The sequence below is a fragment of the Propithecus coquereli genome, unplaced genomic scaffold (assembly GCF_000956105.1).
Source record: "Propithecus coquereli isolate 6110/MARCELLA unplaced genomic scaffold, Pcoq_1.0 Scaffold712, whole genome shotgun sequence".
NCBI lineage: Eukaryota > Metazoa > Chordata > Mammalia > Primates > Indriidae > Propithecus > Propithecus coquereli.
Genome location: NW_012153197.1, coordinates 208,629 through 234,476, shown reverse-complemented (window position 1 = coordinate 234,476; position 25,848 = coordinate 208,629). Strand labels below are relative to the sequence as shown.

General features: G+C 34.7%; 1 protein-coding gene across 1 annotated transcript in view; it reads right to left on the bottom strand.

The window, feature by feature from the left end:
- LOC105824121 (zinc finger protein 33B-like) overlaps nt 1-24,643 on the bottom strand; it is a 35,627-nt gene extending 10,984 nt beyond the window's left edge. The window contains exons 1-3 of the mRNA XM_012661491.1: nt 24,537-24,643; nt 24,172-24,267; nt 20,754-20,786 (exon numbers count right to left, since the gene is read on the bottom strand). Of these exons, the coding sequence (XP_012516945.1) occupies nt 20,754-20,786; nt 24,172-24,267; nt 24,537-24,570 (163 nt within the window). The 5' untranslated portion in view covers nt 24,571-24,643. The remainder of the gene's footprint in view (nt 1-20,753; nt 20,787-24,171; nt 24,268-24,536) is intronic.
- Between the last annotated feature and the right edge of the window lie 1,205 nt (nt 24,644-25,848).

The window sequence follows — 25,848 nt, the reverse complement described above, 5'->3', positions numbered from 1 at the left end:
GCTAGGATTACAGGTGTGAGCCACCGCGCCTGGCCTAAATAATTTTTTAAAATGAAAACAATCATTAAAGGAATTAAAATCTTACACTATATCCACTTCATGAAAAAAGCAGAAAATGACAGAAAATCAAAAAAGCATGAACAATCAAAAAATAAAATGTCATATGTAAACCCAACTACAGATGTTTTTCAACTTACCCATCACACACCCATCATAAGTTGAAAATACCATAAGTTAAAATGCATTTAATACCCCAATAAACCCATTGTAAAGTTGAAATATTCTAAGTCAAATCATCATAAGTCCAGATGCTTTTGCCACATACAAGGGGGGCTACATCCTAATAAATGCACTGTGAAGTCGAAAAAATCATAAGTTGATTTTTTTTTTGAGTAATTGATATTTCTTTGTAAATATTTGGGAAAATTCACCAGTGAAGCCAACTTCCAGTGGGATTACATCCTAATAAACTCATTGTGAAGTTGAAAAATTGTTAAGTCAAACCATTGTAAGTCAGGGACTGTCTACTGATTATAACAGGAAAATAGAAATGTATTTAAAAATCCGATAGAAAGGCAGCAATTCTCAGGTTGTATAAAATGTGAAAATCTCTTGTATGCAAGAGATCTACTTTAGACTCAAAGATACAAATACACTGAAAATTAAAAAACAAAAAGATTTATCAAGCATATGGGATTCATACAGCTGGAGTAGCTATCCTAATATCATACAAAATGTACTTTAATACAAAAACTGTTACTAAAGATAAAGAGGGACATTTTATAATGATAAAAAGGTCAATCAATAAAAAGACATAACAATTCTAAGCATATGTGTCACTAACAACAGAGCTTCAAAGTACATGAAGCAAAAACTGACAGAATTGAAAGAAAAAATACACAAGTCAACAATAATTGCAGACTTTAATACCCAACTTTCAGTGATAGAAAAAATGGTCAAAATATAAATAAGGAAATAGAAGATATGAAGTATAACACAAAGAAACCAGATCTAAGAGACAGACAGAACACTTTAAAACAGAAAGACATTCTTCAAAAGTGCACATGAAATATTCCCTTCCTCAGGATAGATTTAAAAGGACTCCCTGACCACAGCAGGAAGAAACCACAAATCAATAACAAAGGAATTCTGAAAATTCACAACAGGCACAAATTAAATAACTTATGCCTAAGTAAAAAAAAAAAAAAGTTAAAGAAGCAATGATGAAGAAAATTAGAAAAATACCCGAGATAAGTAAAAATGATGTAACACACCAAAACTTATGGGACACAGGTAAAGCATGCTTAGAGAAAAATGCACGGCTGTAAATAACCACACTAAAAAAGATCTCAAATCAAAAAACTAACCTTAGAAAACTAGATGAGAAAAGCAATACAAACCCAAAGCAAGCAGAAGGAAAGGAAACAAGAAAGATCAAAAATTAATGAAAGAGAGAATGGAAAAACTATAGCTGTTTCTTGGGAGATAAAAATCAACAAAATTGACAAACCCTCTAGCTAAACTGATTTTGGGAAACAAAAGATTCAAATTACTAAAGTTAAGGATCAAATATATCACTAGCATTTGCACAGAAATAAAAAGAATTATAAGAGAATGCTATGAACAATATATGCCAACAAATTATACAACTTCAATGAAATGGAAAAATCCCTACAATAACAAAAACTAATGAAACCAACTCAAGAAAAAACAAAAATCTGAAAAGAATTATAATAAGTAAAAAGATTGAATTAGTAGTTCTAAAACTTCCCATTAAAAAAAAAAAAAAAAGTGCTCAGTTCCAGATGGCTTCACTGGTGAATTTTCCCAAATATTTACAAAGAAATATCAATTACTCAAAAAAAGGAAGGGAGGGAGGGAGGAAGGAAAAGGAAGAAAGGAAAGGAAAGGAAGGAAGGAAGGAAGGAAGGAAGGAAAGAAAGAAAAAGAAAAAGAGGAAAGAAGGAAGGAAGGGAGGGAAGGAGGGAAGAAAAGAAAGGAAAGGAAGAAAAGAAAGGAAAGGTAAGGAAGGAAGGAAGGAAGGAAGGCCCTTGCCAACTCATCCTATGATCCTGATATTACCCTCGTATCAAAAACAGACACAGGAAAAGAAAACTACAGACCAGAGGTGGGGAAGCTTTTCATGTTGGAAGGCTGCATTTATCTACCTGTAATCAAATAAGGCCACATTTAAGAAACCTCAATTAACTATTCTTACAAATGTACGTAATTTTGTAAAAATATAACTACTATGTACTTAATAACTTCAAAAACTGAAACTAATTTTAAAGTTACCTTTTAATGACTTTTGTTGTATCTGCTTTTTGCTGGGAAATATTTGAAATCTGGTTGCAGCATGGAGGTCTGCAGTTTGAGTTGATCTTGTAGATGGGTATCAGTCATTTGTGACCTTAAGGGCATCTTGATTTGGGTTAGGTAGGAGAATGTAGATTTGCAGCAATAAGTGGCTGAAAAGTAAGAAAGCATTTCTCGGGCATGTTGCAGAAAGTGTGGGTATTCTGCATTTTCTCATAATTCAACTGGATCTTTCTTAACATCAAACAATGACTTTAAAATGTCATCTACTGAGAGCTCAATCAATTTCATCTGTCGTTCTTTAGGTGCTTTGGTGATACTAACTATGTGAGGCTGAAATGCTAATTTGAGTGTGATGTCATGATTTTCAAAGTCACTGAACCTCTCATTGTATTCTCTAATTAATAGGTCTATAACAGCTGCCTATTCTTCAAATGATTTCCATATATCATCCTGCTCATCAATGACCTTTGCTAATTGGGGAAAATGTTCATCTGAAATTTCCTTTTGAAGAAATGTTTTGAAAAAAAGATAGCTTTTTTTGAAATATTTGGATTTTCTGCCACATACCACATGTAGACTTAGTTTTACCTTGCAAAGAAATGATATTTTGATTTGACACGGTATCACACAGAAATGCTGCATTCCTATAGAAATCTTCTTTCAATAATTCACATTGCTGATTCTGCTATTCATAAAATTTAATTCTCTGTTCTCACAGAGACAATATTTTGGCTAACACCTAAGCCTGTGATAGCCAATGCACTTTAGAATGATAGGGCAAATCCACACTGAATACCTCATCCTTCAACTTTAGCATGTTACAAAATTGACAATGCCATGTTGCATTTAAACAAACATAGTGAACAATATTTATAACTTTCTGCAGTGTCACTTAAAATAGCAGCTTTAGCACAGAGATTTTGCAGATGCAAGATACAATGAAAAGAAATGAGAGCATCTGAATTTGTTAATAGTTTTTTCATCTGTGCAATAAAGACTTCATCTTTCCCTGTCATAGAAGTTGCACCGTCTATACATACATACAAATTCAGTCCAATTTCACAACATGTATCTTGGACGTTGTTAAAGATATCTATTCCCCATGTTCTGTTCGCAAGAGTTGTCCAAAGAGAGTAACTCTTCGCAGCAAAGAAAATCTTTTGTTATGATCCAAATGAAGTATAAAACCTGTGCCGAGTCAGTATTATCAGTTGATTCATCCAAAGCAATTGAATAATATATATTTTCCTTTTGAACTATTGCATGAAGTTGTTCTGTTAAGTTGAAGACTAATTCATGCTGCTGATCAGTTACGGTTCTCCTTGAAAGAGGCAGTCCTTTGTACTTTAAAACATTATCAGGGTCTAAGGATCCCCCAACTTCAACAATACATTCTTTCACAATTTCTACATCACTGAATGGCTTCCCCTTTTCCCAAGTATATAAGCTATTTTATAAGTTTCTTCAGTGGCATTATTCCCAGGTCTTATTGCTGCTTCAAAGAACTGTCTTTGTTTTTGCTTTTCATCTTTTAATTTCTGCAATACAACCTGTCACACCTCTCCCTCTAATTTAAAATATTTGGTCCTTATGAGTGTTATAATGCTGACAAGAGTTGAATTTCTTTAATGTTGATATTGCAGTATCACAAAGCAAGCAAATCATCTTATCTTTAGCAGAAACAAGATAATATTGCAATTCCCAATCCTTATTAAAAAATGTTTTCTTCAGCGTTCTCTTGGTCTTCTTTGACATGATGGGCTACTAAGCAGACAGAATTTAAAAATACCGTTGAGCTGTGCAACTATTCACAAATTCCACTTCAGACAAAAACACAGTGCACCACTGTCAAAAGCTGGTAACAGACTGGCGTACTCGACCCCCATAAACTCTAACCAACCAGCCTTAAGCGACAGCACGCCAGTCAGGCAGGGGAAGTTAGAACTAAATCATGAGTGCAGCAGCTGTCAATTTAGCCCTTATGGCTTACTAATGTTCTAATTGAGCCAGTCAATCTGGAAGGATAATTTTGTTAAAACTTATTTTATTCTTTGGTATTCTAAATACGTTCATTTAAAAAATAAAAATATAAAAGACAAATAAAAATGTATTCATAAAAATAAAAATTTGTTCTGTAAAATTTGGATTCATTCAAAAAGCCATACTTAAGGATCTAGAAGGCCACAGGTTCCTCACCCCTGCTATAGACCAATGTGACATGAACATAGACCTATGAATCCTCAACAAAATACTAGCAAATTCTGTCCAGTAACATAAAAAGGATTATACGCCATGACCAAGTGGGATTTATCCTGGTAATGGAAAGTTGATTTATCATATGAAAATCAATTAATATAATACACTATGTAAGTAGAAAAAAGACAAGCACATGATCATCTCAATATACACAGAAAAAGCATTTGACACAATCGAACACCCTTTTCTCTTGATAAAATCAGCAAACTAGGAATAGAGGTAAACTTCCCCAACCTGATAAAAGGCATCTGCAAAAAGTCCACAGAGAACATCATACTAAATGATGAAAAGTGGAATGATTTTCCTCTAAGTTCAAAAAAAAAAAAAGATAAGAAATGTACTCTTGCCACTTACATAGAAGATTCTAACCAAGAAAAGTGGGGTGGAGGGTGGGGAGAAGCAACCAAATTGGAGAAAAAGAAGTAAAACTACCTTTCTTTGCAGTTGCCTGGTCTAAAATATAGGAAGTCTTAAAAATCCACCAAAACGTCAGTTCAACAACATTGTAGGCTACCAGTTCACTTATAATGAACAAACCATAAATGAAATTAGGAAGATAATTCCATTTACAATAGCATCAAAAAGAATAAAATACTTACAAATAACTTTAATCACAAAGGTACAAAGCTTACCGTCTGAAAACCAAAAAACAATGCTAAAAACAAATTAAAGACAGCCTCAATAAATGGGAATGGCATCACATAAACTTCATATCATTAAGATGGCAATAACTGCCAAAGTAATATCTAAATTCAATACAATCCCTACCAAAATCTCAACTGCCTTTTTGTAAAAACTAACAAACCAATCTAAAAATTCATGTGGAAATTTAAGGAACTGAAAATAATCAAAACAATCCTGAAAAAGTAGAAAATTCCCAATTTCAAAGTTAGCTACAAAACTACAATAATCAAGACAGTATGGTAATGGCATAAGGATGAACATATGGAATGAAACTGAAGAGTTCATAAATAAACCCGTATGTATGTTCAGCTGATTTTCAACAAGGGTACCAAGACAATTCAACAGTTAAAAAACAGTGTTTTCAAGTAATGATGCTGATGTAACTATGTATTTACACGCAAAACAATGGAAATGATTCCTTTCCTCATACCATACAAAAATAATTGAAAACAGATCACAGATCTAAATTTAAAAGCTATTTATTTGGCCAGGTGTGGTGGCTCACACCTGTAATCTCAGAACCTTGGGAGGCAGAGGAAAGAGGACCGCTTGAGGCCAGGAGTTTGTGACCAGCCTGACAACATAGTGTGACCCCATTTCTATAAAAAATAAGAAAAACTAGTAGGATGTGGTGGCACATAACTGTAGTCCCAGCTACTCGGGAGCCTGAGGTACGAGGATCGCTTCAGCCTAGGAGTTCAAGACTGCAGTGAGCTGTGTATACCAACTGCACTGCAGCCTGGTGACAAAGCAAGAGCTTGTCTCTTAAAAAAGAGAAAAAAAAAAGCTATTTATTTGAAGAAAATACACTAGTGAATCTTGGTGCCCTTGGGATTGACAAAGCCTTCTTTAGATGCAGTACCAGACATACAAGCAACAAAAGAAAAAATAAATTGGACTTCATGAAATGAAAAACTCTTTTGCTACAGAACCCAAAGTCAAAGCAATAAAATCACAATCCACAAATGGGAAAAAAATATGGCAAATAATATACCTATAGGGACTGGTACACAGAATATGTAAAGAACTCATAGAACTCAACAATAAAAGGACAAATAACACAATGAATAATGAAAAAGGCAATTGATTTTCTTCATATTAAGCTTGTATCCTGCAACTATGCTACAATGATATATTCATTTTGGGAGTCTGTCAATTCTTTAGGATTTTCTCCTTCAACAATCACGCCTCTGAGAACAAAGGGTTTTATTTCTTCCTTTTCCATCTATATACCTTTTATTTGGTTGTTTTATTGCATTACCTATGATTTCCAGTAAGATGCTGAATAACAGTGGTAAGACTGGACATCCTAGCCTTATTCCTTATCTTAGGAAAAGAGCATGCAATTTCTCACCATAAAGTATGTTTGCAACAGGTTTTTTGTAGGTTTTTTAAAAATTACGTTGAAGAAGTTCCCCTCTATTCCTAGTTTGCTCGGTTTCTATCATGAATCAGTATTAGATTTTGTTAGATGCTTCGTCTGCATCAGCTGATGTATGATTTTTCTTCTGTAAGCTGTTTGATGTGGTGGATTGATTAACTGATTTTCAAATGTTGAACCAGCCTTGCATATCTGAAATAAATGCCAGTGGGTCATAATGTCTAATTCCTTCTCAAACACTGTTGGATTCTATTTGGATTTTTGCATCTATGATCATGAGATATACTGGTCTGTGGTTTTTCTTCCTTGTAAGGGCTTCATCTGCTTTTGGGATGAGAGAAATAATGGCCTTAAAGAAAGAGTTAGAAAGGTTCCCTCTGCATCTCTTTTGTGAAAGACATTGTAGAGAACTGGTTTATTTCCTCCTTAAATGTTGAGTAGGATACACCAGTGAAATCAAGAAAGCCTGGTAATTATTTTTTTTTAAAAGCTTTAATGATTCAATTTCTTTTACAGATATTGCCCTATTTGAATGATCTATTTCTCCTGTATTAAATCTTAGTAGTCTGCACATTTCAAGGAATTACCCATTTCGCCTAAGTTAGGAGTCAGGAAAACCAGAAATGAAGGCAGACTGTACCAAAAGAAGCTACCTATATTACAAATGCACACAATGACACCATTGAAGGACCCCATTCGATGTAGGAAAAAGTGTTTATCTAAATAATATTGAAAATAGAGTTTGTGACACAAAAGGCGAATGTGCAGACAATTACTGTACTTTAGTTGATAAAATTATAAAATTTCCCACATGGGTATGATTAACAATTCTGATAGTGCTATACATGTATACAGGGAAAGAACAATTAAAGTAAATGGATGATGGATGATTGGAGCCAAATCTCTTACTGTTGGGTGTGGTCATTTACAGATAAGCAAGGAAGGAAGCTAGAATGATCCATGTGGTAATGAACTAGAGTTGAAGACATAAGTATAAAGGCATGTGTAGCTTAATATAAATACAGATGGTTACATACAGAAAAACTTGCAGATACATGTATTTACAGGGGTTAGTATACACATGTGTATTTTCCCACTCTGTCAGTTCAGAGGGCAGACACCCTATTAGCATAAGCACACCTTCAGCCCAGATCTTGGTTTCCAACATTATTCATCAATAAAAGGAACCAGGTTATATGCAGAAATGGCTGGTTTTAGAACTGAGGAGGGAAATATACAAGATGAGCCTGGAGCACTTACAGTGCCAGAAAGAAAAGAAGTGCTCCAAAACAACAGCAACAAAATGTATAAACCCCCACTTCTTAGGTGTGAGCTGTGCATAGTGACATTTTTCCAATGTGTACGATATGGAAAGTTGAGAAAAAAACATAACTTTATAGTAGAGAAAACCAACAAACATTATCTCAGCCAAGTCATTTAAGGCCAAAATCAGAAGTCATAAAACATGGTGACAGTATGCATACTTGATATAATGTGACAAAAAATAGTACTTTATCACTGTGGCCTTCCTCCCAAACACCCATAATCCCAGTCTTATCTAGAGAAAAACATCAGACAAATTCCAGTAAGTGGAATTTATATATACTCTCACCAGGACTCCTCCAAACTGCCAAGTTCATCCAAAACTAGGAATGTCTGGGAAACCACCATAGCCAAGAGGAGCCTAAAGAGACACGACAACTAAATGTAATATGGTACCCTGGAAGGGATCCTGGAACAAAGAAGGATATTAGGTAAAAATTAACAAAATCTAAATAAAACTACGGACTTAAGTCAATAATAATGTATCAATATTGGTTTAATAACTGTCAAAAATGTACCATACTAAAATGTTAATAATGGGGGAAACAGTGTAGGGTATATGGTAATTCTTTCTACTATCTTCTCTATTTTTCTGTAAGTCATGAAACAAAGTGAACTTTTTAAATAGGTAAAGAAGATATATAAGTACCCAATGAGCACATAAAAAAATGTTCAGCATCATTAGCCATTTGGGAAATGCAAATAAAAACCACAATGAGATACCACTTTACAACTACTGGATTGGTATTAATCAAAAAGACAGATAATAGAAAGTATTGGCAAAGATCTGGAAAAATTAGATAACTCATGCATTGCTGGTGGGAATGTATCCACTTACTCCAGCTTCTACAGAAAAGAATCTGGCAGTTCCCCGGAAGGTTAAACACAGAGGCACCCCATAACCCAGCAATCTACTTCTAGGTATATATACAAAATAACTGAAAATACATGTCCATGAGAAAACTTATACACAAACGATCATAGCAGAATTGTTCATAATCACCAAAAAGTGGGGAAAAACACAAATGTCCACCAACTGACAAATGGGACAAATAAAATGTGGTATTTCCATACAACGTAATTTATATGGCCATAAGAACAATTGAAATATTGATACATGCTACAACATGGAAGAACCTTGAAAACATTACACTAAGTGAAAGAAGCCAGGCAGAAAAGGTCACATATGATTCCATTTATATGAATCATCCAGATTAGGCAATTCCATACAGATAGAAAATTGATCGGTGGTTGCCAAGGACTATGGGAAAAGGAAAACTGAAAGTACCTGTTAATGGATACTGGGTTTGTTTTAGGGGTGACGAAAATGTTCTAAAAAAAACCACCGTAGTGATGGCTATACAATTCTGCAATATACTAACAATGATTAAATGATAAGTGTTAAATTTGTGAAATGTACAGTGAATTATCTCTCCATAAAACTGTCAAGAAAATTGTTTACTATACACCTGTTTGATGGTGTACAGTAAATGACTTACAATTGATATTAAACATTGTTCTTACAGCCAATCACCTGGCTAAACTAACATTAATTTAAATCACTTTTGTGTAGATTATTTATTTTTGTTTGTATAGATCACAAATCATCTTTAAAAAATGACAATTTGGCTTCCCAGTCTTTATGTTTTATTATTTTTCTTGTCTGTGTAATAGACAGACTATCCTCTATGATATTTACTAAGATCGGCAATACTGAAGAACTCCTATCTCTCATTTGGAAGATATGCTCTAATTTTTCAACAAATACTAAATGACACCATGTTTTGTCCATGTTTTCGACCTTTATTAAAGATTAAGAAGTAGCACTATTCCTAGTTAGGTAAACAATTCACAAACCATTTTATTTGGAGATAATTTTTAGATTGACATGCAGCTGGAAGAAATAATACAAAGATCCTGAACATCTCCCCAGTTTCACCCAATGGTAACATCCTGCATAACTACAGTTCAGTATCAGCCAAGAACTGACATAGACTCAATCAATCTTACACTGATTCCACAAGTTTTACATGCATTAGTTGTGTGGATTCACCGTATGCACAGATATGCATGAAGACCACAATAGTGGAGATGAGAACAGTCCCATCACAAGGATCCCACAAGCTTCCCTTTCCTAACCAGAGCCATCTCCCACCTTCCCTGCCTTCCTGACACTGGTGACCACTAATTTGTTCTCCATCTCTATGTTGTCATTTCAAGAATGTTATACAAATAAAACCATAAAGTATTACAATAAAAGCCTAGCTCTATTTTTGATATTTGGCTGCTAATAGATTTCAAATCCCACCCCTCTGTCTCCACTCTAGCCAACATTTAGGCAAACCAATAATAAAACCTAGGTGCTCCCTCTCCCTTGGTGCTGGAAGGAAATTCAAACCACACAAATTCCACGCTTCTTGTGTGGACTCACCCCAGCCCAGACCCCTAATGACCAAAAAAAGCAAGCCATTTTTCTGCCTTCTTTATCAAGCCATTTTCAGACCTGCTTGGGATCTTTCTCTGCCTGCTCCTATGAGGAATAAACGCTTTTTTATACTCTAGACACATGTGGATCATTATCAGTCTCCATAGCTACACCAAATTTGGGGGGTAGGGAGTCGATCCCAGCTCTTGAGTTGACCAAAAGAAATACGTAAATTTTTTACATATATATTTTTTTAATTCAGCTTAATCTCTTGAGATTCATCCAAGTTGCTGCACGTATTGATAGTTCATTCCATTATAAGTAACATTTCATGATATGGACATATCAGTTTAACTACTTGCCCATTCAAGAACATCTGAATTGTTTCAGCTTTGGGTTATTAGCCATAAGACCACTATGAAATTCATGTACCTGTTTTTGATGAAACATAAACTTTTTTTTTTTAAATAAATTTTCATTTCTCAAGCATAAATGCCTAAGAGTACAACTAGTGGGTCATATGCTAAGTTTGTATTTAGTTTTAAAAGAAATTGACACACACACACGCAAAAAGGAATTGACAAACCATTTTCCAGAATGACTGTACTATTTTATAATATCAGCAAAAATGTATGAACAATCCAGTTTCTCCACATCCTCACCAGCACTTGTACTATCACGTTTATAAGGCATGTCTGCTAGCAATGAATCCTCTGTATGTTATCTTTATTTTGTTGCACTTATTGAAAGACAATTTTACTGGATATAAGATTCTTGGTAAAGTTTTCATTCGGCCGTATGAATTCTGATCTCCACTGTCATCAGTGAGAACTCAGTGTTACTCTTACTTTGGTAATATAAGTAAGTGCATAAAATGCACTTAAGTAATGAAAATGTTTTCATTATGATGTGTCTGGGTGTAAGTCTCTTTGCATTTATCCTCCTGTGAGTTTCCTGAGCTTCCTGGATGGGTAGACTGGTGTTCAACAAATTTTAGATGTTTTCAGAGATTTCTTCAAATAGTTTTTCTTTCCCTTTGCCTTCCTCATTCTCGTACACCCATTGTGCCTACGTTGGTGTACCTAATGACACTCTGTGTTTCTCTAAGGTTTTGTTCATTTTTCTTCATTACTTTACTGGCTCTTCTTCAAACTGCACAATCGACATTGATCTGCACCTGATTACTGATTCTCCTGCCAACTCAAATGTACCATTCATCTTAATTAAATGTTTCATTTTGGTTACTGTACTTTTCTACTACAGTATTTCCATTTGATTCTTTTTTACATTTTCTATATCTTTACTAAAATTTCTATTTTATTCATTATTATTATACCTTCCTTTAATCTTTTAACATCATTTCCTTTGGAACTTTAAAAATGTCTATAAGCAGTTGCTTTTGATATCTACTAAATCCAACTTCTGAGTCCATTTACAGGCAGTTACTAATGCCATGCTGCTGATCCTGCATATGGGTCCTGTTTCCTTGCATATCTCAAAATTATCTTTGCTGTGGAACAATGGACAACAAGTCCACTCAGCTAACATTGTTGAGTGACATCACCAAGTCATGGAGTAGGCAATTCCAAGCTTAACTCCCTACAGAAACATCAAAAAACGAGGAGAAACTATAAGAACCAACTGAGTCAGAACTCTGGAAAACAATCAAAAATTGACAGTAACCAAGTGAATGCTAAATCAAGAAAAAGACAACTGCAAGATGGTAGGAAAGTTTTGTGGCATTTTTACTTGTACAAGGGATCCTGGATGAGATTAACAGCTGATTTCTCATCAGAAATCAAATGAAGGCCAGGAGACAGTGAGATAGCATATTTAAATCGCTGAAAGAAAACAACCATCATCAGAGAATTCTGTACCTGGTAAAACTGTTCTTAAAATGAGAGCGAAATGAAGACATTCCTAGATAAACAAATGCTAAGTGAGTTTGTTACTACTAGACCTGCCATGTAAGAAATGATAACAGGTATCCTTCAGAATGAAATGAAAGAACACTAGACTCAAATCCAGATGAATAAATAAAGATCTCCAATAATGTTAACTGCATAAGAGAACTCAAAAGACAAATGGATAAAAACTAAACATAAATTGACATTACTGGGCACACAATGTATTCAGATATAATTAGTGATAACGACAACATAAAGGGGACAGGGATGCTGTATAGAAGCAAGAGTTTTCATATGCTATTGAAGTTAAGGTGGAATCAATTTGAACTAGATTGTTCTAAATTCAGGATGCTAAATGTAATCCCCAAAGACAATATCTAAAAAGTATACACAAAAGGAAATGAGAAGACAATCAAAATGACTCACTACAAAAATCAACTGAACACAAAAAAGGCAGTAACAAAGGAAATATTGGACAAAAAAAAGGTATAAGACATACAGAAAACAACTAATATGGCCGAAGTGTTTCCTTATCAGCAGTTACTTTAAATGTGAATGAATTGAACTCTCCAATCAGAAGGCAGAGGCTGGAAGAATCGATTTAAAAAACATGATCCAACTACGTGTTGTCTACAACAGCCTTACTTTAGATGGAAAAATACAAATAAACTAAAACTGAAAGGTTGATAAAAAATATTCCATGCAAATATTAACCAAAGACAGTTGAGGTACTATACTAATCTCACACCAAACAGATTAAGTCATGAACTGTCACAAGAGAAAAAGAAGGACTTATATATGGACAAAGGGATCGATTTATCAATAAGATATAAAAATTATAAATACATATGCACCAGAGCCCCAGGATATGCAAGGCAAACACCGACATAATTCAAAGAAGAAACAGTTCTACAGTAATAGTTTTTGACTGCAGTACACCACTTAAAATAATGGACAGAACATCTAGACAGAAAATCTACAAAGAGAGAGCTTGAGTAACACCATAAATCAATTGTGCCCAACAGACACATACAGTACACTTCATCCAACAAAACAATATACCTTCCTCTAAAATGTGCATGAAACATTCTCCAGGATAAACCGCAAAACAAGTTTCAATAAATGTGAAACCATGGAAACTATACAAAAATATCTTTTCAACCATGATGGAACGAAGTTAGAAATCAATAAGGAAAACTAGAAGATTCACAAATGCTGTGGAAATTAAACAACCAACAGGTCAAAGAATAAACATAAGAGAAATTAGAAAATACTTATGGACGATTAAAAATGGAAAACACAATATGCCAAAACTTATGGGATGCAGTGACAGTAGTGCTCAGAGGAAAATTTATAGCTGTAAATGCCTACACTAAAACAGAATAAAGAACTCAAATCAATAACCTAACTTTATACCTTGAGTAACTAGAAAAACAGAAAACTAAGCCCAAAGCTAGCAGAAGAAATGAAATGATAAAGATTAGGATTGAGTTAGAAATAAAATAATGAAGAGTAAAATAGGGAACAGAATAGAAATAAAAAAACCAAAAGATGACTCATTGAAGAGATCAGCAAAATCTTTAGATCAGACAAATCTTTAGCTAGACCAACAAACAAAAAAAGAGAGATGACACAAATAACTAAAATGAGAAACAGAAACGCAGATATGATTTAGCAACCTTAAAGAAATAAAGAAGATTAGAAGAGAATACTACAAACAACCATAGGTTAAAAAATTAGATAAACTAGATGAAATGTGGTAATTTCTAGACACACAAAAATTCCCTAAACTGACTCAGGAAGAAATAGAAAATCTCAAAATACCTGTACCGAGTAAAGATATTGAATCAATCACAGAAACTGCCCACCAGAAAAACTCAAGGAAGAGATAACTCCATAGGTGAATTCTACCAAATATTAAAAAAAAAATTAATACCAATCCTTTTCAACCTCTTCCAAAAATAGAAGGGGAGCAAAGACTTGCTATTCAAGTCTAAGAGGCCAGCATTATTACCCTGACACAACAGCCAGATAAAGACATGACCAAAAAAAAAAAAACAAACAAACAAACAAATTACAGGCCAATATCCCTCATGAATGTAGATGCAAAAATACCCACACGCAGGTGCGCATGCGTGCACACACACACACACACAAATACCACCAAAATTTATGAACAGTATGTTGAAAGGGTTACACACCATGACCAAGTGGAACGTACAAAACGCTAGTATGGTTTAAACATAAGAAAATCAACATAATGCACTACATTAATAAAACGAATCATCTCAATTGATGCAAAAAAGGGATCTGACAAAATCCAACCCCCTTTCATGAGATAAGCATACTCGGAAAACAAAGAATAGAACCTTCTCAACATGATAAAGAGTATTTATGGAAAATTCACAGCTTACATCATACTCATCAGTGAAAGGTTTTTCTCCTAACATCAGGAACAAGACATGGATACCAACTTTCACCGGTACTATTCAACATTGTATTAATAGTATAAGTTCAAGCAATTAAACAAGAAACAAAGGCATCACCTGGAAAGGAAAAAGTAAAACTATGTCTACTCACACATAACATAACCCTAAATAAAGATCACAAAGAATCTACAAGAAAGCTACCATAGCTAATAAACAAATTCAGCAAAGTTGCAGTGTGCAACACACAAAAATCAGCTGTGTTTCTACACACCTGCAAAGAACAATGTGAAGAGGAAATTAAGAAAGCAATTCTATTTATAGTAGCATCTGAAAGAATAAAATATCTCAAAATAAATTTAAGAAGGTGTAAGACTTGTACACTGAAAACTACAAAACATTGCTAAAGATATTAAGGAAGGCATAAATAAATGAAACAATCTCATGTTCACAGTTTGAAAGATTTCATATTGTTAAGATGGCAATGCCATCCAAAATGATACAGTTCAACACAATCCCTATCAAAATTCAGTCAGAATTTTTACAGAAATGAAAAGCTGATCCTCAAAATCACACGGAATTATAAAGGATCTTAAATAGCCAAAACGATTTTAAAAAAGAACAGAGAGAACTTACAATTTCCAATTTCAAAACTTACTAGAAAGCTATAGTAATCAAAACAGTGTGGCCATGCACACATACAGACATAGACAAATGAAATATAATTTAGAGTCCAAAAAATACATCATCTATGGCTGTCTGACTTTGGACAATGATACCAAGTCTACAAACTGGAGGAAAGAAAAGTCTCTTCAACAAATGATGCTGAGTCAACTGGATTTCCACATGAAAAGAATGAAGTTATATCCCTACCTTAAACCACATCAAAAATTAACATGGATCAACAACCTAAATTTAATAGTTAAAACAATAAAATGATTAGAAGAAAGCATAAGGAAAACCTTGGATTTCACAATGGATTCTTAGATATGACATGAAGTATAAGAGCAACAAAAGAAAAAATAGGTAAATTAAAAACAGTTCAGGGGTTCCTCAAAAAGCTAAAATTCCACTCCTGGGTATATAACCAAAAGAACTGAAAACACGGACTTGAACAGATAATTATTTGCCAACGTTCACCGCAGCATTATTCACAATAGCCAAAAGGTGTACAACATAAGTGTACATCAACAGATGAAGTGAATAAACAAAATGCAATACACACGAACAATGGAATATTATTCAGCCAGGAAAGAAAAAAAGTTCCTATACTTGTTACAATACAGACGAACCTTGAAATCATTATGCTAAGTTAAGGCAGACACAAAAGGACAAATATTGCTATAATTCCACTGATATGAAATATTTACAATCAAATTTATACAGACAGAAAGTAGATTAGCAGTTACCATGGGAAGGTGGGAGGAAGGAATGAGTAGTTACTGCTTAAAGGTTATAAAGTTTCTGCTTGGAGTGATGAAAATGTTTTGGAAATAGTGATGACTGCACAACCGTTTTAAAATGGTTAAAATAGGGCCAGGCATGATGGCTCCACACCTGTAATCCTAGCACTCTGGGAGGCTGAGGCAGGAGGATCACTTGAGCACAGGAGTTTGAGACCAGCCTAAGCAAGAGTGAGACCCCATCTCTACAAATAGTAGAAAAATCAGCCAGGCGTGATGGTCTGTGCCTATAGTCCCAGCTACTCAGGAGGCTGAGGCAGGAAGATCACTTAAGCCCAGGAGTTTGAGGTTGCAGTGAGCTACAATGATGCCACTAGCTAGGGCAACAGAGTGAGACTCTGTCTCCAAAAAATAAAAATAAAAAAATAGATAAATGGTTAAAATGTCAAATTTCATGTTATGTATAATTATCACAATAAAAAAGGGATATTCTCAAAATGCCCCAGCATCATTTGTTGAATTCCTACACTGAATTTCTTTTGCATTTTTGTCAAAAAATCAGTTTGGCATGTGTCTTAGTTCAGGCTGCCAGGGCAAAACACCACAGACTGAGTGCCTTAAACAACAAATTTATTTTCTTACTGTTTTGGAGGCTAGAAGTCTGAGATCAAGATACCAGCACAGTCAGGCCCTGGTGAGGGCCATCCTTCTGGGTTGCAGACAGTCATTGTGTTCTCACGAGGACATGGACACAGAGCAATCTCCCTCTCTTCCTCTTACTATAAGGCCACTAATACCAACATAAGAGCCCCACTTGCATGACCTAATCTGACTCTCATTCCTCCCAAAGGCTCTATCTCCAAATATTATCAAACTGGAGGTGAGGGCTCCAACATAATTTTAGGACACACAGTCTATAATTTCTAGGTTTTCTATTCTTTTCCATTGTTCCATGTGAACATTGCATTAATGTGTATATTCCACCAATACCATGTTTCCTTGATTAACGTAGCTATACACAGTAGTACCCTCTTATCTGAGGGGGATCCGTTCCACAACCCCCAGTGGATGTGGGAAACTGCGGATAGTACCAGCCCTACAATACTATGTTTTTGCCTCTATACATACCTATGATAAAGTTAAATTTATAAATTAGGCACACTAAGAGATTAACAACAATAACTAGTAACAAAATAGAACAATTATAACAACATGCCAGCATCACTACTCTTGTACTTTAGGGCCATTAAGCAAAATAAGGGTTACCTGAACACTAGCACTGCGATACCTTGGCAGCTGACTTGATAACCAAGTGACTAATAAGCAGGTAGCATATACAGCCTGGATATACTAGACAGGGAAGATGCACAACCTGGGTTGATTGACGTCCCGGATGGAAAAGGGCTGGATGGTGCAAAATCTCATCATGCTACTCGGAATGGTGTGCAATTTAAAACTTATTAATTGTTTATGTCTGGAATATCCCTTTCTACTGCTTTTGAACTGCAGCTGACCTTGGGCAACTGAAATTGCAGAAAGCAAAATCGTAGATAAGGGGGGACTGTTATAATCCTCCTACTTCACTACTCTCTTTTTCAAAATTGTTTCAGATATATCTAGTTCTTTTGCTTATAATTTATACAAATTTTGGAATAATGTTATTTAGGTCTAAAAAACCTTACTGGAATTTTGACAGGAATGCCATTAGACCTACAGATCAATTTGGAGAGAACTGACATATTTACTATGTTGATTCTTTCAATCCATAAAGTGACCATGTGTCTTCATTTACTTAGGTATTCTTTTATTTCTTTCATCAGCATTTTGTCATTTTCAGCATAAAGGTCCTATCCATATTTTAATATTTTCTTAAATTTATACACCAAAGTATTTTATTTTATATGTAATAATTTATATGGAAAAAGTGGTGTCTCCATGTGTTCTTTGTAAGTGGAGAGAAATGGACTGATTATATGTGTATTCATTTTATATCCTGAAACTTTGTGGAAATCATTCACTGGTTCTGGGAGGTTTTCTAAAATAAGATTCCTTAGCATTTTCTATATATGGAATTACTTCATCAAGGGGAAATATGGACAGTTTTATTTCTCCTCTCTCAGTCTATACACATTCTATTTTTTTTTCTTGCCTTACTGTGTTTGTCAGAAGTTACAGTACTATACTGAAGAAGAATGGTAAGAGCAAACATCCTTCACTTGTCCCCAGATCTATAGGGAAAGCATTCAGTGTTTCACAGGGAAACCATTCAGTAAATATGATATTTGCTATGGATATTTTTTGTAGATGTTCTTTTATCAAGTTGAGGAAGTTCCTCTTCATTTCTAGTTTGCAGAGTTATCATCACAGATGGATACTGAATTTTATCATATGTCCGTGTCTTCCTCCTCTATTGTCTGAACACATTGTGTAAAATCATCATTAATTCTTGTTTAAATGTTTGGTAGAATACTTTAGTGAAAACTACAGTTCTCTTGTGCTGGAAGATTGCTTTTTTTAGAGCTTTTTATTGAAAATTTAATTTCTTTGATTCAAGTTATCTATGTCAACCTTTATTACAATCTATGGGACCATTCAAATTATCTATATTGCCTTGACTGACTTTTGATAGTGCTGTGGCTCCTGAAGAACCAGTACACTTCTTCTATGTTGTGAAATTTATGAGCATAAAGTTGTTGACAATATTGCCTTATTATCCTCTGAATGGATGCTGGTGTGATATTCCCTGTTTCTTTCCTGATATTGGTGTTGTCTTTTTCATATTTTTGTCAATATTGCTAGCGGTTTATCAATTTTACTGATTTTTTTCAAAGAACCACGTGTTTCATTAGTTTTCTCTACTATTCTCCTATTTCCATTTTCACTGATTTCTGCTCTTAGCTTTATTTTCTTCCTTCTGCTTGTGGAGATTTTATTTTGCTCTTTTCTAGTTAGAAAGTTAATTACACGTTGACATCTTTCTTCTTTTCTAATGTTAGCACTTAGGGCTATAAATTTCCCTATCGTAAAATTAGCTATTTCCCACATACATTGATATGGTGTGTCTTTATTTTCACTCAGTTCTATGCATTTTTAAAATTTCTTTTGATGTGCTTCTTTGATCCATGCACTCACTATTTAGAAGTTTGTTGTTTAATTTTCAAGTGAGTGAATATTTTTCTATCATCTTTCTATTACTGAATCATAATTTGATTTTATTATGGCCAGAAAACATCCTCAGTATGACTTCAGTTCTTTTAAAATTGTTGAAAATCCTAAAGACTCCTCCAAAAGACTCCTGGAATTGATAAATAAATTCAGTGAGTCTGAGGTAACAAAATTAATGTATACAAATCAGTAGCATTTCTATACACTAATAATAGTCAAGCTGAGAGTCAAATCAAGAGCCTAATATCATTTACAATAGCTGCAAAGAAAATATCTAGGAATATACTTAATCAAGGAGGTGAAAGATCTCTACAAGGAGAATTACAAAACACTGATGAAAGAAATCATAGATGACACAAATGGAAAAACTTCCCATGCTCATGGTTTGGAAGAATCAATATTATTAAAAGGTACATACTGCCCAAAGTGTTTACAGATTCAATGCAATTCCCATTAAAATACCCAACATCATTTTTCACAGAACTAGAAAAAAACAATTCCAAATTTCATATGGAATCAAAAAAGAGCCCAAATAGCCAAAGCAATCCTAAGCAAAAAGAACAAATCTGTAGGCATCACATTACCGGACTTCAAATTATACGACAAGGCTATGGTAACCAAAACAACATGATATTGGTATAAAGGTAGACAAACAGACCAATGGAACAGAATAGAGAACCCTGAAATAAAACCATATAGCTACAACCAACTGATTTTCAACAAACAGACAAAAACATACACTGGGGAAAGGACGCCCCTGATTCAATAAATGATGCTGGGAATACTGGAGAGCCACACGTAGATGAATGAAACTGGATCCTTATCTTTCACCATATACAAAAATTAACAAGATGGATTAAAGACTTAAATATAAGACCTGAGACCATAAAAATCCTAGAAGGTAAGAAAAAACTCTTCTGGACACTGGCCTAGGCAAAGAATTTATGAATAAGACTCCAAAAGCAAATACAGGAACAACAAAAATAAATAAATGGGACTTAATTAAATTAAAAAGTTTCTGCACAGCAAAGGAAAAAAATCAATTGAATAGGCAACCTACAGAACAGGAGAAAATATTCACGAACTATACATCTGGCAAAGGACTAATATACAGAATCTAAAAAGAATTCAAACAAATCACAAGAAAAAAGCAAATAACCCCAACCAAAAGTGGATAAAAGACAGGAACAAACTGTTTTCAAAAGAAGATATACAAATGGCCAATGAACATATGAAAAAAACGCTCAACATCATGAATCATCAAGGAAATGCAAATTAAAACCACAATGAGATACCACCTTATCCCTGTCAAAATGAACATTATTAGAAAGTCAACAAACAACAGCTATTGGTGTGTATGAGATGAAAAGAGAATGCTTATACCCTCTTGGTGGGAATGTAAGCTAGTACAACCTCTATGGAAAACAGTATGGAGATTCCTCAAAGAACTAAAAGTACACCTACCATTTGATCCCACAGTCCCACCAGGATTTCTACCTAAAAGAAAAGAAGTCATCATATCAAAGTGACATCTGCACCCGAATGTTTACTGCAGCACAATTCACAATTGCAAAGATATGGAATCAACTTAAGTACCCATCAACTGATAAATCGATAAAGAAAATATGGTGTGTGTATACATACATACACACACACACACACACACACACATCCCATGGAGTACTACTCAGCCATAAAAAGTAATGAAATAATATCTTCTGTCATAACTTGGATGGAACTGGAGACCATTATCCTAAGTGAAGTATCTCAGGAATGGAAAAACAAATAGCACATGTTCTCACTTGTAAGCAGGAAGTAAACAATGGGTATATACGGTTATAAAGTGATATAACAGACACTGGAAACTAAAAAGCAGGGAGGGAGAGCAGAGGCTGAAGGATAAAACACTACCTATCGAGTACAATCTATACTACTCTGGTGACAGGTACACTGAAAGCCCTGACTTCAGCATAATACAATTCATCTACGTAATTAAAAACACTTGTACCCCCTGAATCCACTGAATTTTTTTAAAAACTGAATTTTTAAAAATAAATAAATCCGTTGAGGTTTCTTTATGGCCCAGGATGTGCTCTATCTTTTGGAATGTTCCATGGGCACTTGAGAAAAAAGTGTATACTATTGTTATGGGGCACTGTACTATAAATTTTGCTTCAATCCTTTTGGTTGATGTTTCATGTACTTTGAGGTTCTTGTTTGGTGGAGACACATTTAGGATCATTGCATTTTTGCTGGATTGATCCTTTTACAATTATATAATGTTCTTCCTTTTGTCTAATAATTTTCTTTACTCTGGAGTCTGCTTAATCTGCTATTAATAGGGCCATTCTTACTTTGTTTTGATTAATGTTTGTATGGTATATCTTTCTCTATTTTTTATCGTCCTATGTTGTTAGCTATGTTATGAGTTTCCTATAGATAACATTTTGAAATCATGTTTTTTACTTTATCAACACTGCGAATTTCTATTTTAATTAGTGTACTTTGATCATTTACATTTAAGGTAAATATTGCTCTGTTAGGCTGCTATTTGTTTTCTCAGTTTCTCATTCATCTGTTCCTCTTTTCTTACTTTCCTATTGGTTACCTGAATATTTTTTCAGAGTCTTTCTTGGTTTATTTATAGTGTTTCTAAGTATACCACTTTTCATAGTTTTCTTAGTAGTTGTTCTAGGTATTAAACTATACATATGTAACTTACCACAGTTACCACTGTGATAAGCATCAATATTTTACCACTTCAAGTGAAATGTATAAATGTATAAAGCTTAACTCCATTTAGATCCCTTAATCCTCCCAACTTTTTAAATATAATTTTCTTAAGTATGCCTCTACATAGAGAATCAAATCATATAACTTTTGCTCTAACCATCAAATATGATTTCAGAAACTCATGAGAAAAATAATCTATATATTTATCCCTATTTTTGTCAACTTTCAATGTTTTTTCTTTTCTGCATTCCAAGCATTCTTGTGTTATTTCCTTTCTATTTAGAGAACTTCTTCTAGCCATTTATTAAAGGTAGGTTTGCCAGCAACATTTTCTCTTAGTTTTCCTTTCTAATAATGTCTTTAGTTCTCCTTGTTTCATGAATATATTTTCACAAGATACAGAGTTTTTACTTGATACTTTTCTTTCAGTACCTGAAAAAATACACTACTTCCTTTGGCCCCCACAGCTTCAGATGAGAATTCCACTGTCCTTCCTTGTAAGTTGTGTGCAGTTTCCCTCTGGCTACTCTGAAGACTTTTAGTTTTCAGAAATTTCATTGTGCTGTGCCTTCGGCGTGGATTTCTCTTATTTGATGTTACCTCAGATTCTTGAATGTGTAGTTTTGTCTTTTGCTGAATGTGGGGCCTTTTCAAGCATTATTTTTTCAAATACTTTAAATAACTGTCTCCTCCCCTTCTGGTACTCTGATGTTACAAATGTTGGTTCTTTTGTGATTGCCCCACTTTCTTTTTTTTTGAGACAGAGTCTCACTCTTTTGCCTAGGCTAGAGTGCCGTGGCGTCAGCCTAGCTCACAGCAACCTCAGACTCCTGCCTCAGTCTCCCGAGTAGCTGGGACTACAGGCATGCGCCACCATGCCCGGCTAATTTTTTCTATATATTTTTAGTTGTCCAATTAATTTCTTTCTAATTTTAGTAGAGACTGGGTCTTGCTCTTGCGCAGGCTGGTCTCGAACTCCTGAGCTCAAACAATCCACCCGCCTTGGCCTCCCAGAGTGCTAGGATTACAGGCGTGAGCCACCGCTCCCGGTCTCCACTTTCTAAATATTGAGAGAATCAAACTTCATCCCATTACCTCCACACCTTCCAACTCTGAGACACCATAACCACTCATAAGGAAAACTACTACAGTCCCTTAATGAGCCTCTATGCCCTTATCCCCTTTCCAATATTTTCCCTATAGAGGTGAGAACAATCTTATACAAACATAAATCAGACGTTGCTCATTTGCTGAAAATCTACCACTAAATCAATAATAATATGAACTTATTTAATAAGGCTTATGATACTCTTGCCTTAGGACTCTAGCTGCCTCCCTGACATCACCCTTTTCCCCTCCTCCTGCCAACACTCCCCTTCAGCCACTGTGACTTTTTTGTTATTCCTCAAAACCACTGGGCATATTCCTACCCAGGGCTGCCAGGTGCTGTTACCCCTGCTGAAAAGAGGCAGAATCCTCACAGCTCACAGTCATTTCATTCAAATTTCTGCCCTCATGTTGAACTCATTCAGATTTCCCCTGTTGTTCTTAAAGTAACATACTCTATTATCAATCTAACCTTGTTTAATTTCTTTGATAGTCTTTAACACCATAGAATGTTTAATACACACAAATATAAATATGAATTTATGTGTTAAGGGCCACTTTTATAAACTCATTTAAGGGTTTTTTGGTTTTTTTTTTACTACTATATCCTCAGCTCTTAGAAAATGACTGGCATATAGCAAATACTCAAAATTTACTTACTGAGTCAAAAACTGAGTGTATAAAAGCATGTCTGACAGCAAAAGAAATGCAGGATAATGGAGATAAAGTAGACAACTCAATTGCTTTGAAAAACAGAGAGCAAACAAGAAAAATAACAGTAAAGATGTGGCGGGCAAAGATTGCACTATAGGCAGGTATAAGAATGGTAAACATTAAAAAAAAAAATCAAAAAGGAGAATGTTTTTTGTGAGAGTGGTAATTGGAGGTTTGATTTTGAAATCAATATTCTCAGTTACTTCCAAGATTTAGGACCTCTAAAGAGATACTCTTGAAAAACATCTCACAGGTGACAACCCCTGAATAAACTACAGGGAAATAATAAATCCCCTGATATTAATCTGTACAGGTCACATTAACTCACCTGGGTAGCTCTGGCTTGAAAACTCTTCCTTGAGTATCCACGGTTCCTCTCCTTGCTCCAGCCTGAAGATCACCTCTGGTTTGGTAACACAATACCCTGTTAACAGGAAATAATTTAGGACTTAAACCAGGCAGCCTAGACTAAATGGCCACTGAAGGAAGGAGAAGCTTCTGGAGCTGCTCAGTCATGGGCCACCAGAACAATTCACTGGAGAGGTGAACATTAGTATCTTCTGGTGGACATAAGTGATCCATCTACACTCATTTTCTTAATCTTAAATATCATTAAACTACAGAGTGCCCATGGGCTTCGTGAGCAAAAGAATGAAAAACGCTATTTAGAATTACATAGTAAGCGGGCCTTACCTACTGAGACTAAGTTGCTGTAGTTCTCCAGCATCACGTCCCTATACAGAGACCTCTGACTAGGGTCCAGGTGCTCCCACTCCTCCTGGGTAAAGCCCACAGTCACATCCTTAAATGACAGTGATCCCTGGAATTTCTGTTCAATCTGAAATATTTAGAATTAGGTGACATGGAAAGAGACATGTAGGACTAATCTTTACCATGATTATTGTTCACAGATTACCAAAATGGTTTACAAAACATTTGTATTGATTTATACTAGTACTCTGGGGAAAAAGAGAAATCATAACAAGTATTCTGCCATTGCATTAAGCTATTGATTCATGAAAAAAAATTATCAAGTCCCCACAATGTACCTGGAACAATTATACTTATTAGAACATCAAGAAACATACAACCTGGAAGAAAATACATGCAGTAATATGTTACGAGTACTAAGGTGAAAGTACACACTAGGCTAATATAATAAAGAAGGAAAAAAATCAGTTCTATTTTGAGCTTCACTGAGGGAATACAGCCGTTGGTTGAATTTTTACTACACTGTGTTCTTCCTAAGCACAGCACCACCACACAAGCAAAGGCAGGTGGTGGCCTCTAACACACTCAAGAAATCAGCAAAAGGGCAAAAAGCACAGCAGATGAGAATATGCCCCAGTGCTATTATTTAGGGAATGGGCTACAGAATAATCTAAGGCTAACAGTCTCTAAAGTATTTGATCATCTACCATTTTCAAGAATATTATTAAGCACTACAGTGTATATTTATAAATCATAGAAATAAATTGTCAATACCTTTACTATGAATTTTAATTTAATTCTCATTTAGATTTAAAACTGTAGAACGTCAGCCCAATATTTTATTTCAATACATATTCTAGGTTCTAATCTTCAATTCAGGGACAATAATAAAGATGTACAGAAAATGGAAAGATTTAGAGTGTACAGAAGATATCAAATTGGATCATTCTGGACATTTCGTAGGTGTATGCTTCTTTTAGGGACCACTACTATGAAAAAGGAGAGCCAAGGAAGAGACATGAGCATATACTGAAATTATGCGACCAGGTATTTATTTATAGAACCAATTCTCTTGAGAAAGGGAAGGGACAGCTAAGAACGAAACAGCACCACTTACATCAAGTACTACAGCAGAAAGTGGGGTGCAAACAGGGCACTGACAATAAGAGACACAGCAACAAAACACGGTCACCAATTCACTGGGCTGAAAGGAAATGTTTCCTCAAGCTATCCACAGGAACAGCTGGGCAGATACCAGGGTCACAAAGCCAGCCAGGGAAATTTGGGGAAATTA